Source organism: Fonticula alba (assembly GCF_000388065.1).
Source record: "Fonticula alba strain ATCC 38817 unplaced genomic scaffold supercont2.4, whole genome shotgun sequence".
In the NCBI taxonomy this organism is placed as follows: Eukaryota; order Rotosphaerida; family Fonticulaceae; genus Fonticula; species Fonticula alba.
Window position 1 is genome coordinate 2,035,588 of NW_009242974.1, and position 14,120 is coordinate 2,049,707.

At 63.4% G+C, this 14,120-nt stretch overlaps 4 protein-coding genes across 4 annotated transcripts; 1 reads left to right on the top strand and 3 right to left on the bottom strand.

Moving 5' to 3' along the window:
- The first annotated feature begins 748 nt into the window (after nucleotides 1–748).
- On the top strand, nucleotides 749–7,063 carry H696_02982 (hypothetical protein). The gene is made up of 12 exons (XM_009496866.1): nucleotides 749–1,257; nucleotides 1,368–1,485; nucleotides 1,630–1,706; nucleotides 1,824–1,893; nucleotides 1,987–2,086; nucleotides 2,212–3,720; nucleotides 3,855–4,992; nucleotides 5,106–5,718; nucleotides 5,858–6,088; nucleotides 6,231–6,434; nucleotides 6,544–6,753; nucleotides 6,870–7,063. The coding sequence occupies exons 1-12, from the start codon at nucleotides 1,124–1,126 to the stop codon at nucleotides 6,978–6,980; spliced, it is 4,515 nt and encodes a 1,504-aa protein (XP_009495141.1). The 5' UTR covers nucleotides 749–1,123; the 3' UTR covers nucleotides 6,981–7,063.
- Nucleotides 7,064–7,327: 264 nt separating this feature from the next.
- On the bottom strand, nucleotides 7,328–9,350 carry H696_02983 (hypothetical protein). Its single transcript, XM_009496867.1, has 5 exons — nucleotides 9,074–9,350; nucleotides 8,343–8,717; nucleotides 8,044–8,205; nucleotides 7,831–7,936; nucleotides 7,328–7,705 (listed from the first exon to the last, which is right to left on the bottom strand). Exons 1-5 carry the CDS (start codon nucleotides 9,188–9,190, stop codon nucleotides 7,395–7,397), a joined length of 1,071 nt encoding a protein of 356 aa, XP_009495142.1. The 5' UTR covers nucleotides 9,191–9,350; the 3' UTR covers nucleotides 7,328–7,394.
- Nucleotides 9,351–10,384: 1,034 nt separating this feature from the next.
- H696_02984 (hypothetical protein) lies at nucleotides 10,385–12,347 on the bottom strand. The gene is made up of 2 exons (XM_009496868.1): nucleotides 10,915–12,347; nucleotides 10,385–10,739 (listed from the first exon to the last, which is right to left on the bottom strand). Exons 1-2 carry the CDS (start codon nucleotides 12,184–12,186, stop codon nucleotides 10,428–10,430), a joined length of 1,584 nt encoding a protein of 527 aa, XP_009495143.1. The 5' UTR covers nucleotides 12,187–12,347; the 3' UTR covers nucleotides 10,385–10,427.
- An 806-nt stretch (nucleotides 12,348–13,153) lies between these two features.
- On the bottom strand, nucleotides 13,154–14,118 carry H696_02985 (hypothetical protein). The gene is made up of 3 exons (XM_009496869.1): nucleotides 13,779–14,118; nucleotides 13,509–13,619; nucleotides 13,154–13,366 (listed from the first exon to the last, which is right to left on the bottom strand). The coding sequence occupies exons 1-3, from the start codon at nucleotides 14,052–14,054 to the stop codon at nucleotides 13,292–13,294; spliced, it is 462 nt and encodes a 153-aa protein (XP_009495144.1). The 5' UTR covers nucleotides 14,055–14,118; the 3' UTR covers nucleotides 13,154–13,291.
- Between the last annotated feature and the right edge of the window lie 2 nt (nucleotides 14,119–14,120).

A 14,120-nucleotide genomic window follows, 5' to 3' on the forward strand; every position in this document is an offset into this window, starting at 1 on the left:
CCCCCCGGCTCTCCCCTGCTCCCATGTGCCGTTTCCTGCTTCAGGGCAATCCCGAGGAGCCCACGCGTTGCCCCCCCCCCCCTCCCCGTCCCGTGCGCAGGGGAGAAGACGGCTACCCGCCTTTGACGGCTTTCGCAGCCCGGCCGACCGCGCGGGGCTGCTTGAGAACCCTGATCTGACCACGCTGGCCAGGGAAGCTGGCAGCAGGATGGGGGCCGCCGATGCAAGAGCCACAAGCGAGCAGAGCACCAGGCCGGCTGCCACGATGCCCAGGGCGACCCCGGCCTGGTCGAATCACGCGCGTCACGAGACACACGGGAATGTCTACCAGGGGACCTCGATTAAGGCACTCCGGGCCGAGGGATCTCCTCATACTTATACGGTGGCACATGCGCTGTCAGGAGAGTCGGCATCTCCTCCGGCTGCTTGGGCTGTTTGCTGTTGTCCTGCCGCGGGTGCTTGACCTGCGTGCGCCCCCCCCCCCCCCCCCCCCCGCCCCCCCCCCCCCCCCCGGGGCGGCTGACTATCAGTTCCCCTGCCCGTTGGCTGGCTGCGCCGCGCTCGTCTGTTTTTTTTTTGTGATGAGCCGCCCCCCGGGCGACGAACGCACTCTTTGTTAAAAACCCCACCGCCGGTCGGTCCTTGCCGGGGGGGACGGTGCTCGGCCCGCGGTGATCGCTGTTCACCAACTACTTCGAGCGGAAGGGAGCGGAGGTGGTTCTGTAAGATCGCCAGAGTGCGTGCTCTGCCCATTTTTCAGCGACGTGCGAGGCGCCCCTCGACCCACGCGCCGCGTCGCAGGGGGAGGGCGAGCAACCATGCATCTCCCGTGTTCCTCCCCCGCCGCCTCCTCCTCCTCCTTCTCCGCCGGCCGATCTATCGATCTTCCTCTTTCTTCTGTCCCCCCGGTGCATCTGCACCTGGCCTGCCTCCTCCCCCGTCATTCGTGTTCCGCCACTCTCTCTGTCTCTCCCTGTCTCTCCCCCTGCAGCCGTCGTCATCAGGCGTCCTTGCCCACTGGTGCCGTGCACCGCCAAAGGCACACTCGCGGTTCCTGGCTTCTGCGATTGATTGATCTTGCTGTTGCGGCAGAGGTCCCCCTGCCCCCGCCGCCCGTTCCACCATGTCTTTGGGTCAGGCCCTGGCCATTCGGACTTCCAAGTATACGGAGTTCATCTCCTGCTTGATGGCGTGCATCGAGCGGCACCGGGATGCGTTTGTAAGCGGCTCGGCGGCCCTCTTCCTGCCAAGTGACGAGTGCGCCAATTCCCGACTCTTCGCATTAATCCCTGCTCCCCCGCCACTGACGGTCTTGCCGCTTTGCCCACCTGCGGCTCCTCCGCCCGGAATGCTGCGACCAAAAAAAGGCTCATTTTCCTGCAGCAGATGTTCATTGTCTTCGATCTCATCCGCCCGTGTGCCTATGACAATGAGACCCTCATCCCCGACTATGAGGCCGCCAAGCCTCTTCTCAACCCGCGAATTGTGCGCGATCTGACCCCACAGTGAAGCATGCGCCATGTCCCGAATTGTCTCCTGACAATTGTACACTACCCCCCCCCCACACACACGTATACGCGCACTCGCGCAAACAACCGTTGATGCCATTTCACTTTCGGCCCTCCTCAGAGGGAGGGCGGGGCAATCGTCGAGTTCTTCCAGCTCTTCTCGCGCCTCTATCAGGTTCGAATCTCTTCGATGAATGGGTGCGTAGCTGAGCTCTTTCTCTCTCTCTCTCTCTCTCTCGTGAGATATTGCCTGGTCCCCCCCACCTGGGTCTCGCAGCCAGCTGACTGCTCACTGAAACTCGACGTCCGGTCCAGACTTCTCTCCCGGCCTTCCTCGATCAATCTCCTCCTTTTCCCGAACCTAGCACACCTGGAAATTAGACAGGTGCGCCTTCTCAATGTGGTCCCGTCCTTTGTTTCCCGAATCCCCCTCTCTCCCCCCCCCCCTCCAGCCGCTCCTAACGCCCGCCTTTGATAGATCTCCCCGGTAGCTCTGCGCGAGTTGGACTCCTATCGTAGTGCTCTCGTGTCGCTCTCCTGCCAGGAGAGCCTTTCAGCGATCTGTGAATTGCTGATTGGTATGCCTGCTGCCACTCCCATCGCCCATGCGAAAATTCTCGTCCTTTACCTCGCTACCCCTCCTCGCCTCCCTTGCCCACTGACGGCCCGTTTGGCGCCCCCTTTCTCTTGCCCCTCGCGACAGTGCCCATCCTCGGCGAGCAGGCCCTCCAGGAGGACCCGTCAACCGGGAATGCGGGGCCATCGCAAAAGGGCACCACAAATCCGGCGAAGGGCTCGCGCTTCCGGAAGTCCACCTCACGCGTCGCCGGTGACTCCATCGGATCAGGGGGCGCTCCGGTTCCTCGGCATGGGGGGCGCTTTGCCACAATCCCGACGAATGAGGATGGCACCCCGGCCGCGGTGCCGGCCAATGTGCAGCCTCCCCGGCGACGAGCCCTCTGGCCGCAACTCCGGCGGCTGGATCTCTCGCGCAATGCCATCCGAGCCATCGACCCGGCGCACCTCTTTGCCGAGCATGTGCCGCAATTGGAGTTCCTGTCATTGGCATTCAACCGGCTGACCCGAGTGGAGCACTTGTCCGGGCTGCCGCGGCTGTCGATGTTGGACCTGTCACACAATCGCCTTGAGCGCTTGGGGAACCTGCGTTTGCACCTGGGGAATGTGACGCACTTGTCGCTGCGTCACAATTGCCTGTCGTCCCTTCGAGGTCTGGAGCGTCTGTATCAGCTGGAGGAGCTGGATGTGCGATTCAACTGCCTTTGGGATTCGGAGGGTGATTTCCGTCTGCTAGCCGGCTTGCCATTGCTGGAGCGTGTCCACTTGGCCGGCAACCCGCTGTGCTTGGTGGAGGGCTACCGGGCCAAGCTCTTCGCGTGTCTCGGCCCCGGCCGTGCGGAGGACCTGGTGCTCGATGGCCGGCGATTGGAATGGGACGAGCGCATTGTGGTCGAAGCACACTGGGCCCAGGGGTCCGAAACGTCGGCCATCCGCGCCACCAGCCGGTCGCTGCCGGCCGTGGTGGATGACCGCACTGCGTTGGAGGCCGCAGCCAAGGTGGCCGCGGCCGCGGCCGGCAGTGATCGCCTGCTGGAAACCCTTGGCGATGGCGAGGATGACGTTGGCCTGGGACTGCGACTGTCTCTCCACGGGGGCGAGGGTATTGGCAGCATGGCCGCCGTGGCGGCAGCTGCCGGGTCCGGCAACACCAGTGGCGACCTTGCCCGGCAGTACTTGGCGACGGCCCTGTCAGCGACATACTCGGCGCCGGGGCTCCCTTCACCGAATGAGACCTCCGGAATGGCCGCAACCATGATGTCGGCCACGGCTCCGCTCAGCACGAACCCCATGCTGACGCCGATCGCCGAGGCAGATTGCGCGGTGTACAGCAGCACCCCGCCGGGCCCCATGGGTCTCGGGGCAGTCGAGCTGGTTGGAGCGACCGCCGTGGCTGCAGGTGCGGCGGCGGCGGCGGCGGCGGCGGCGGCTGCGGCGGCGGCTGCCAGCCCGACTACCGGTCGAACCTGGCGTCGACCCTCGGATGCGGTGGATCCCGCGGTTCCCGGTGCCATCGGTCGCACCAGTTTCCGGACGTCAACCGCCGTGCCGGCATCTCCGTCGACACCGCGCCTGCGCCGGCCACGAAAGCCAGTGAGCATTGTCATTGAGGACTCGCCCCTTGAGTCACTACGCTGTGCGTGCCTTCCCCTGGCCGAGCTGCCTCTCATGCTCTTCCCGATTGATGTCCTCGCTGTTTGTGTTACTTTTTTCTCCCCAATCACCTGCTGACATGCCAGTGGGCCGTGTGCCAAATGTGCCATTGTCTAGCTCCTGGTCTGCCGCGACCTGGCCAGCTGCTGGCGGATGCTCGCACCGAGAATGACCTCTCGGCCGGGGCATTGGCCGTGTCGCAGGTGTTGCCGGCCGAGGAGCCGGAGATGCCGGGCCCTGGTGACCTGCCGGAGAGCCCGGTCGGTCCTCTCCCTGCTGGCGGGGAAGCAACTTCCAAGACATCAGTCCCGGTGCGAAATAGCCTCGTTGGCAGTGTGGCCACCGGGCACTTGGAAAAGATGCTGGCCCTACGGCAGCAGGTGGGCGACAATTGGCTGGAGGCATACCGGAATATGTCGCGCGCGCCTCGTCTCGAGGAGTCCCTGTTGGATGTGGAGCATCGGGCGCAGCTTCTGGAGGAGCAGCCGCATCTGGCCTTGCAGCTTTCATCCTTTGGATCTCTGGGAATCGATGCCTTTTCATATGGTCCAGCTGGCCAGCTTGGATCCGGGTCGGGCGAAGCCATTCAACCCCATGAGTTCATGCCGGTGGCTCCTGCTTCCTCTGGGCGGTATCTGGACCCGGAGGCCGAGCCGGCGGACGCCAGCTCGACGCCGGTCTCGGTGACAGCACCCGACTCGCCGTCGGTGGCCGCGATGTCGTCGGTGTCGGAGGGCCCGGAAGTTGCCGCCAATCTGGCGGTGGCTGCTGGCAATGTGTCGCCCGGGGGGCTGTCGAGCTCGGCCACCACCGAAGACCTCGGTTCCTCGGGCAAGCCGCTGGAGGACTCCTCCCCGGCGGCGGAGGTGGATGCCTGGGCGCTGGACTCGGGCCCCTCGTTGGTGGATGAGGCGCTGGATGATACGATCCCCATGGCGAGTGGTCCGCCGGGGACGGCGGCTCAGTGCATGCTGTGCTCGCGTCTTTTTGCCTGGACTGATGCCAGTCGGGTATGCTGCCCGGTTTGTGGGAGTGGCTACTCCGAAGAACCCCCCAATGGGGCTGGGGTCCCGGAGCCGGGTGCCTTTGGCAGGCCCTCGCAGTCGGCGCCGGCGGTTCCTCCGCCGAGTGTTTCGGCCCGCCTTAGGGCCCATGCCTCTGCCATTGACTTTGTCATGGATGACGCTCTTCAGCTCCAGCTGGAAACCGGGCTCCTCGATGACAGCGAGTCGATCAAGTACTTCTTTGCTTCGGGGTATGTCCATGTGGTCTGGGTGTTCCTCCTTTCAGATGGTGGGGGTGTCTCTTTCGCCGAGCCCCTGTCTACTGCACGACTGCTAACACACACACACACACACACACACACAGTGTCCTTTTCCCGGTGGAAACTACCTCTTCCTTCGCGGCTCTCGGTGCGCTGGCTCAGTCGGCAATGACCATGTCTTCGGCATCGACGGCGGCGTCGCTGGCTGCATCGGTTGCGCCTCGGCGCAGCCCGCGCTACATTGCGTGCCTTTTCAGCCAGGCAGCCTTGTACATTCAACCCTTGGGGCTCTTCCGGAAGCCGGAAGCCGAGGCGGTCGATGGGTCGGTGCCAGGATCGCCCAGCGGCACAACGACGACCAGCGATTCGGTCTCGGGGTCTGGGGCTGCATCATCGGCGCTGGGCCGTCCAGCAGGCTCGGGCATGGGTGATGCTCTGGGCGGGCACTTCTCGCAGTATCAGGCGACGGAGTTCCTCGGATCGGTCGGGGATCTGAGTGCGCATGTGGCTCGATTCTCGCTGGAGCGCCTCCGTCGAGTGGAGGTTGGCTTCAATTACCAGCAGCTAATCTTGCACTTCGAGAGTGTGGATGCTCAAATCCGCCGAACGGGCAATCGCACTCTTCGCCGGGATCTTCCGGCCATGGAATGCGAGGAGGAGGAGCGTTTGCTTCTGTTGACGCGGGATGCGCTCTTGACGTCAGACCTGCTGGCATTCGTGCGTGTGCTCCTTCTCATTTCTCTCTCTCTCTCTCTTTCTTTCTCTCCCGCCCCTCCCCGCTTCTCCTGCTGGGGCTTTTCCTTTCCCTTGACTCCGGTTTGTTTGCTGACGTGTCTCCTTCTGGCCGCCGCCACAGCTTCTGGCCCAGTCCGACGATCCGGCAAGCCTCCTGGATAATGACCGGACCTGGTGTGTGGACAATGCCAAGCACCAGGCGTTGGCCACCTTCGATCCGGCGCATGCCGATTCGTCGGACAGCTTCGTGCGGGCCTACTCCTACGCTTTTCTGGCCGGGGTGGCTGGTGGCGGCTTGAGCTCGGTTAGTCCGGAATTCTTCCAATCCGGCGAAAGCCAGCTTGTCTCGGTGGTGCGACCGATTTTCCCACATGGACCTTGCCCTGCTGCTTCTTTCTTTCATGTCCCTTTCTTTCTTTCCTCCGCACTCTCCCTGATCAGCGAATTAACTCGTCTCGCTTTCCCCCCTCCCTCATCTTCCTCTCCTTCCTCAGCTCATTTCCGATCACTGCTTCTACCTGACACTGGAAGATCTGGATGTGTACTTTGACAACCGGAAGATCAATCGCCGCGCCCAGTTCCGGCCCCTGTCGGCCCGGTTGTTGGTGAACCTGGACTCCATGGAGACTTGGGAGCCGCGCCTGAACGAGGGCCGCCTGTATTATGTGCGAATGGTCTTCAGTGATGACTCGACCGAGGTGCGTCGGGTCCTATTTTGCTTCCTGCCGCTGCTGGATCTTGAGGGCGGGTGCATTGCGGGCGGGTGCTGGTGTATCCTAACTCCCCTTGTCGTGCTGGATGGCGCAGCAATTGGATGTGCCAGAGGCGCTGGCGGAGTTCGAAAGTTTGAACTCGCCACTGCCTGGTCGGCCGTCTGTTTTCCAAGTCTTCGCGCGCAAGAAGAATCCCCCTCGGGGGCTGAGCTCGTCCAGTGGCCTGGCCTCGCCCGGCGCTGGAAGCATGCGCAACTCCGGATCGGATGAGTCTCTCTTCCCTGGCGGCGGGACTGGCAATACTGTACGACTGCTGGGGTTTGGCCGCTCTTCCTGCGAATGGTCCTTTTTCTTTGGCCCTCTCTGATGCTTCGCACTGTGACTGACCTGATCCCTCTTGCGCGGGCCATGCCTCGAAAGGTGTTCGACTTGGTTTTTACATCTCACACGGCACGCGAGAACTTCATCCAGACTGTCTCCAAGGTATGGACCAACCTCACCATGGTTCCCTTGGACATTTTCAGATCCTGAGGCAGATCACCATGCACGTTGGAGTGCTTGCCCTTTGCCCTTCCCTTGAGATGGCATTGCAACGAATATAGACCTTGCCCACATTTCATCAAGAGGGTGGTGTGTGCGTGTGTGTGCAAGGCAAAGCATGCGCGAGAAGCGGCAGGAGGAGAATGATTCCGGTCTTGCTCTGAGGACAAACATCTCCGCGGCGAAGAGCAGGCAGCCATGGGAAAAGGAGGAAAAGGCAGGAAGAGGCGCGTGTATATAAATATGTGTGTGTGTGTGTGTGTGTGTGTGTGTGTGCATGTGTGTGCATGTGTGGGAGGAAAAGGCGATAAAGATAGAATTACACACAAGCTGTCACACACACACACACACACACACATAAAAGCAGGAGTGGCGGGCGGGCGGGGAGGAGGGGCATTCCCCCGCCTAGAAGAGACCCATGCGCTTGATGGCCGAATCGTAGATGATGTTGGCCAGGCGGCTGCCAGGCGGAACGCACTGGGCAAAAACGGCACCCGGAGCGGTGTTGAGGCGGTAAGCCGAGGCCAAGCTGGAGGAGATCTCCTCGCCATTGAGGAAGCACTGGATCTTGCCGGTGATTGGGCCACTGGCCGAGGTAACAATCGTGGCTGCGGGGTTGGGGCGGCTGCGGAACTGGGTGATGATGTTCGAGTGGGCCAGCGCATCGCGGATCATGGCCCGAGCAATCGCAGCAGCCGAGACGCTGGGAACAACAGCTATTCAAGTGGAGCCAGTTTTTTAGACAGCCGTTAGAAATGGTTGATCTCGGAGGCGGGGAGGGGCATGCGAGGGAGAGAGTGTGTGTGTGTGTGAGAGAGAGGGGAAGAGGAAGCAAACGCACAGACGAGAATGCGCTCGGTCCAGCGGAGGTGCGAGCCGCGCTGGATGGCACCAGGGCGGAAGATAGAGAGACGCGAAAACCCGGCAGCGCGGAAATAGTCCTCGGCCTAAGGCGTGAAGCAGGCGCCGCAAGAGGGAGGCTGTTAGCTCGTCCGTCGGACAGGAAAGAAAGGGAATGCCGCCGAGCGAACCCCACATGCCAGAGCAGACATACCTCGCCCTTGGTCTTGGGGTAGAGGAACCAGCTGCTAGAGCTGGCACCGACACTGGAAAGGAGCCCCATATAGCCGAGATTACCCACAGCCGGGGTAATCAGCCGCTTGGAAAGGTCGGCAAAGGCATTGTTGGCCGACAGGTCAATGTGACGGAAGGCCTCCTATTATTTGGGAATGGAGTGGCATGGGCGGGGGGGGGGGGGGGAGGGGGGAGGGTTAGCCCATCATGAGAGGTGGAGAAAGGCGCAAGAGAGGCGCAAGCGCGGCATATGCATGGTTCTGGTTGCCGGAGACGCACAGCGGACCCGGCATCACCGCGAGTGGTGCCGAGGCAGGAGAAGAAGTGGTACGTGTACGGGGCGTCGGGGAAGGCTGGCCGGGAGACGGCCACGGCATTCTCATCCTCCTCATAGATGGTGGGGGCCGGCGGAGCGTCCAGGGCAGCCGGAATGTCGACGGCGTTCAGCCCCTGCAGGGTCTCGAGGATGTCCTTCTCGACCTTGATCTCCACCAGGCGACCGCGGTTCTTCTCCACCTCGACCTTCGAGTGGTAAGGACCGAAGGGGAAGATGTCGGCATCCTCGCCAGTGTTGGGGGGGATCTGGTACGGAGACCGGCCGATCAGGACAACACGCTCATAGCAGGGAGAGTTGAGGAGCTCGGCCACCAGGAACTACGGGCCCGATGGCGAAGGGGGAGAGGGGGGGGGGGGGGGGGGAGAGGGGGGAAGACCAGTCACCTGGACTCCAGTCACGCCGCACACCGCGATCGCGGGACCACAAAAGCAGGGCCCGATTGGCGGGAGATCGCAGGTACCAACGATCGGCGGGACGATCGGCGGCATGAGCCCTGGTGCCGGCGGATCGTCGCCCCTGGCGGAGCTCCCTCCACCCTGTCGGGGCCCCCCTCCTGGGGGAGGGGGAGCACGAATGAATAAATGCGACGAGGAGCAAACACGAGGGGAGGGGGGGGGGGCGGGCGGGCTCGGCGCAGGGCTCGAGCAGCGGCAGGAGGGAAATGGAAACGCACGCGACCAACGGCACCGGTGCCGCCAATGACGAAGGCGCGAAGCTTGCCACAGACGCCAGTCGTCTCGCTGGGAGGGAAAGGCTCGGCTTGGGGAACACTGATGGCGGCCTCGGACATTGTGGTGACAGCTGCGGGGTGGGGAGTGCTGGACGGAGACACAGGAGGAGGCAAGGGTCCAGAGAGGGCGAGGGGCGGAGAAAGAGGCAAAAGAGGCGCGGGAGAGTCGGGCTGCGCGTGTGCTCGTGCGTGCAAAGGGATGGGCAAAAACTGGGGCACTCTACCGAAAGGGCCCGGCGGGTCCCCCCTCGGCTGGACGCATCCCCTTGGCCTGGAGGTGAAGCCGCCTACAGATCCAGGGCATCCCTTCCGGGCGGAGCAGGGTCCCCGGGTTGGCAGGGGGCTCGGGGGTCTTGGAGGCCGCCTGTCCGGGCCAGTAACGTTGTTGGATTCCGCCTCGGCATCCAGGCCCCCCTCCCCCCCCCCCGCCGGTATTGCCGGCGCGGGCAGAAATAAACGATCTCCCAGGAGCCCCGGGCACGATCCACCTGGGCCGATTGCCGTCGTCTTTCCCAGGCCAGGGACGGGAGCCCGGCTCTCTCTAGACGCTTCGTTGGGTTAGCCCCACACGTGAAATGCCGCACGCATTTCAGGTGCCTGCCTCGCGGCCCACGGCCGATCGGGCCTGGTCGGGGGTGGGCGCCGTTTGTTGGCAAAAAAAAAAGGGAAAAGAAAAAAGGGGGGCCTGTAGAGCCCGCCCCCACAGGATGGAGTCACCGGCAAGTTGTGTCTGGATGTGGTGGCGGTCGTGTCATTACTAGCTCATTTTGCCGGGGCCGCCGGGCACGGCGGATTTGCCACCCCGCCTCGGTCCCTCTCCCAGTTCCTCCGTCCGGCCGCCCCCCCCCCCCCCGGCTGCCCCGAACGCGGGGACCCCCGGGGGAAAAAGAACAACACCCTGCCCCACGCCCTCCACGGCACCGGAACAGACCGGCGGGGGGCCTGGTCGGAGGGCCAGTGCCGACGCATCATGCTGCCAGCGCATGCCCATCGCGCAGGGGGCGGTTGTGGGCGATGGGGCAGTTTGGCTTACGCTGGCAGCTGCTCGGCCAGCCCCCGCCCCTTCCCCCCCCCCGGCCTGGATGTGACGCGCATGGTCTGGTCCGTGAGGGGAGTCCGCGCGTGTGGGCGGGAGCGCTGGCAAGGGGGCTAGGGGGCGCTTCTGAGCGGTATTTGTTTTTTATTTTTTATCTGTCCCTTCCCCCCCCCCCCCCCGGAGAAGCCGGCCAGCTAGCCAGCTAGCCAACCAGCCAAGAGGGGGGGGGGGGGGGGGCGGGGCACATGGAGCGATATCCCATTAGGATCCCTTCTCGGCCAGACATACGACACAACCAACCGTGGCATTGGCCCCATTGGCCGGGTGCACCCGGCCACACGTGCACGGCTTGACCGGACGTGGGCTGACCGAGTGGCAGGGATTGCAGTAATACTTGCCGGAGCACAGGAAAAGGGCCTCGTTGCAGCAGAAAAAGCACTTCCAGATCCAGTTGGACTGCTCGTGCTCGCACTGGGGCTTGTCCAGATCACAGAAGGCGCATAGCTGTCCTGCCTCATCCTCGCCAGCCGGCCCGGCGATCTGGCAGTCACGCACGCCCTGGAAGAAGGGATGCTGTGGTTTGGGGATGGGCAGGAGGGATAGATAGAAAAGAGGAGGGGAGGGGGGGGGGGCGTGAGAACGGTGGGCAGGGAGGCGGGGGAAGAGGCGAAAGAGGGGCTCGGCAGACGCGGCAAAGGACAGGGTATTTCCCCCCTCGCCCACCCACCCACCCAACAAGAGTGCGCACCTTGCACCGGGTGCAGAGCGAGAAGATGTACCGCGAAAGATAGTCCGCCACCTCGGTGAGGACCTCCTCGTTGGCTAACTCGGGCCAGGTGTCTTCGGCAGTGGTGTTCTGTTGGTCGGCGGCGATGAAGCGCTCGGGCAGGGGCTCCCCGGTGTGCTGGAGGTACTTGATGAGAATTTGCATGCTCGGACGAATGTGGTTGCGGAGACAGGACGAGGCCAAGGCCGCCAGGGAGGCCGGATCACGGAGGAGATCCACCCCGAGGCCACGCCGGCAGGAGGGACAGCGCAGGCACCCGGCATCGACGCGGCTGCCGGGGTTCATGGAAGCCGTCAACATCTCCTCCAGGCAGGCAACATGCAACGAATGCAGGCAATTTAATGTGATGATGGGGGTATCAGATGCGGGCCAGCTTTCAGGGTCCAACAGCAGGTGAAGGTAGGTCCGGTCATCCTCATTCGGGAACAGGTCGTCCAGGGCCTTGGTGAATTCGGCCACCAGGCCCGGGCGCCGGAATGCCGCGGGATCTTGAATTTGAAGGAAAAGCTCATAGCGACCATCGAAGAGGCGCCGAAGGAGCTCCCGGCTGCGCGCCTCGCCGCCCTCATCGAAGGGATGGAAGTCCATCGGCTGCTCGAGGCACACCACGCATTGGGTAAAGCGCTCGACCATTTCGCGATGCTCATTGAAGCGCTGGAGGAGGTCCTGCACAAGGGTATCAAAGAGGATGTCATGCTGGCGGACTTCCTGCTCCTCGGCATGGTGGATCTGCCCCAGCAGGGCGTCGGCCGTGGTGGCCAGGCTCCGGCTATTCTGGGTGACGAGCTCCTGCACCCGGCTGAAGTTGCCGATGAGCCGGTCCTCGGAGGCCAGAGACCGCTCAGCCGGCGACAGGCCGGTCGTGTCAACGGGAGCCGCCACGCTGTGGCAAATGTTCATGTGTGACAGCTGGGCCGCCACCTGGCCTGTCCAGGCGCCAGTGCGTTCGATACACTGGGCCACTGTCCGGATGGCGGCCAGGCGATCGGTCAGTGAGGGATTGGCCGCCAGGGATAGAAGGGCCACGGTCATGTCGGAAATGAGCGAGTCCACCGCGAGCGAGGGCTCGACCGCCTGGGCTGGCGGATTCAACAGCTCATCGGTGGCCGGAGGAGCGGGAGTAACCGACAGCTCGGCCTCCGGAGGGGTGAGCTCCGGCTGGGGATTGGCCTTCATGACATCGAGGGGCGCCGGGTGAGCGGCGACTGGAGCAACAAGGGCCTCGGCGGACATGACTCGGAGGAGGGGCGAAAGACGAAGCAAGGAGCGAGGAAATCGTGTGTTTGTGGCTGAGTGAACAAAAGGGACTGGAGACACATGGTTGACATCTCAGGTGGGTGCTGGCTTAAAGGGACATGATCCGGGGTCGGGGAAGCCGCCACAAGAAGAGACCCCGGAGCCAGGGGACTGCCATTGGTCAGTGCCACGGACCTGCCTCAGGGTGGACCATGAGCACCGGCCCCACGCCACACACACACACACACACGCACATGCGCACAGGGACACGCCAGACACACGGGGGGGGGGGGAGGGGGGGCGGGCGGGCGAGAACGAACAGTGGAGGAGGGGGGTGTCCAGCTCGCCTCCGATCACTTGGGACCTTGGAAATTTAGAGGCGGGGCATGTGCCCGTCCGGGCACCGCGCTCCCTCGGGCAGCTGCCCGATTCGAATGCGTCCCCAACCGGGCCCCCAGTTTGGATGAGGGGGAAAGGTGCGCGCCTGTCACGAGAACATATCTGTGGGATCAAATTGATGATGGAACACAGCAACGTGACCCTCGGGCTGGGGTCGGCTCGCGTGAGAGGGTGGCCGTGTGCCTTTCCCGACAAGCAAGGGGAGGGGAAACACACGAAAAGAGGCAGCGACACAACGCCGCGGCGGACCCGAGGCTAAAGAAGGGGGACGCGCCTCGGGCGCCTGGAGCTGTGGAGAAATGCAAAGCATTGGCAAACGGCGAGTCACATGGTTGATCAGGTACAGGACCACTACAGCCGCCGCTCCGGGCTGGGCTCGATCTCCCGGCCTCCTGCCGACATCTGCCGTGAAAAGCCTGAGAAGCGGGCACAGCTCCCGGATGACGCTCCATGGATGAGCCATGCCGCCCCCCTCGCCTCCGCCCCCTCCCCCCGTGGCCCCTCTCATACATGGGCATCCCCTCACAAGCAGAAGAGAAACGTGCGATCTAAGGAGAAACACATGGGCGCCATTTCCAAAGGAGACGGGACTGAGGGAAGCAACAGAGACGCTCTTATTTGGAGGGGGAGGAGGAGGAAAAGAAGAAGGAACAGGGAGGGGGGGCAGGGGCAATGGGCTGACCCGTGCCAAGTCTATCACACCTCAGTACCCAGGAGGGCGAATGATCGGCTTGTTTTCATAATCCTCCTGCTCCAAGTCGAGGTGGCGCTGAAGCTTCTGTTGTACGCCGGTGAGGAGGAAAATGGGTGTCAGAGGCGGGGCAGGGAGGCTGAACAGACAGGAGGCGGAGAGGGAGAGAGAGAGAGAGAGGGAGGGAGGGGGGGAGCGACGATGGCAGGGGAGGGCCACAGCCACGCACGAAGTACTCCTCCTGGATGTTGAAAACCGGCCGAGGAGCATCCGGATCTTGAGCCTTGACCTTCTTCCGGGCCTCGGCCGAGGCGAACATGGTCAAAACCTCCGGGTCAATCTGACGACGTGAAGCGCAAATCGGCCGTTAGAAGGGGGCGGGGCGGGGCGGGGGGATCGGGCCGGAAGGGAGACAGGAAGAGGGACAGCGGGGCGAACTGGGTGGCGGTGGAGAGGTGAAGCAGGCCCGGAGGAGGGTGTTGTGAGGTGCGCGACGCACCAGGCGATTCCGATCCAGGCGATCCATCTTGGCCTGCATAAAGGTGGACAGCTGGATGGACCCGAGCACAACGAGGAGGATAAATGGCAGGCCGAAGGAGAGGAAGGGATTCCCCCGAGTAAAAGTGCGCAGACGATCCGTCAGACGCCGGGACTGGCTTTCGCGCATGAACTCCTCCATGGCCTCCTGCTGGACCACATGCAGGTACTTGGGCGGCATGGGCAGCGGCTTCTCTTTGGTGGCAAGTCGCCGAAGCCAGTAAAGAGGTCCAGACATGGTGGGCAGCTGTGGTGGATAGGCGGCGAAGGAGGAAAGATGGGGAGGGGCGATTGGCGGGGCGGG

Excerpts from the sequence above, each read along its gene's own strand:
- H696_02984 (XM_009496868.1), bottom strand. The coding sequence starts at position 12,186 with ATGTCCGCCGAGGCCCTTGTTGCTCCAGTCGCCGCTCACCCGGCGCCC. Across the intron at positions 10,740-10,914 it reads CGCTCTGCACCCGGTGCAAG|CATCCCTTCTTCCAGGGCGT; the intron begins GTGCGCACTCTT and ends CCCAAACCACAG.
- H696_02983 (XM_009496867.1), bottom strand. The coding sequence starts at position 9,190 with ATGTCCGAGGCCGCCATCAGTGTTCCCCAAGCCGAGCCTTTCCCTCCC. Across the intron at positions 8,718-9,073 it reads GCACCGGTGCCGTTGGTCGC|TTCCTGGTGGCCGAGCTCCT; the intron begins GTGCGTTTCCAT and ends TCGGGCCCGTAG. Across the intron at positions 7,937-8,043 it reads ACCCCAAGACCAAGGGCGAG|GCCGAGGACTATTTCCGCGC; the intron begins GTATGTCTGCTC and ends TTCACGCCTTAG.
- H696_02982 (XM_009496866.1), top strand. The coding sequence starts at position 1,124 with ATGTCTTTGGGTCAGGCCCTGGCCATTCGGACTTCCAAGTATACGGAG. Across the intron at positions 4,993-5,105 it reads AAGTACTTCTTTGCTTCGGG|TGTCCTTTTCCCGGTGGAAA; the intron begins GTATGTCCATGT and ends ACACACACACAG. Across the intron at positions 6,754-6,869 it reads GCGGCGGGACTGGCAATACT|GTGTTCGACTTGGTTTTTAC; the intron begins GTACGACTGCTG and ends ATGCCTCGAAAG.
- H696_02985 (XM_009496869.1), bottom strand. The coding sequence starts at position 14,054 with ATGTCTGGACCTCTTTACTGGCTTCGGCGACTTGCCACCAAAGAGAAG. Across the intron at positions 13,620-13,778 it reads GCCTGGATCGGAATCGCCTG|ATTGACCCGGAGGTTTTGAC; the intron begins GTGCGTCGCGCA and ends TCACGTCGTCAG. Across the intron at positions 13,367-13,508 it reads ACATCCAGGAGGAGTACTTC|AAGCTTCAGCGCCACCTCGA; the intron begins GTGCGTGGCTGT and ends GGCGTACAACAG.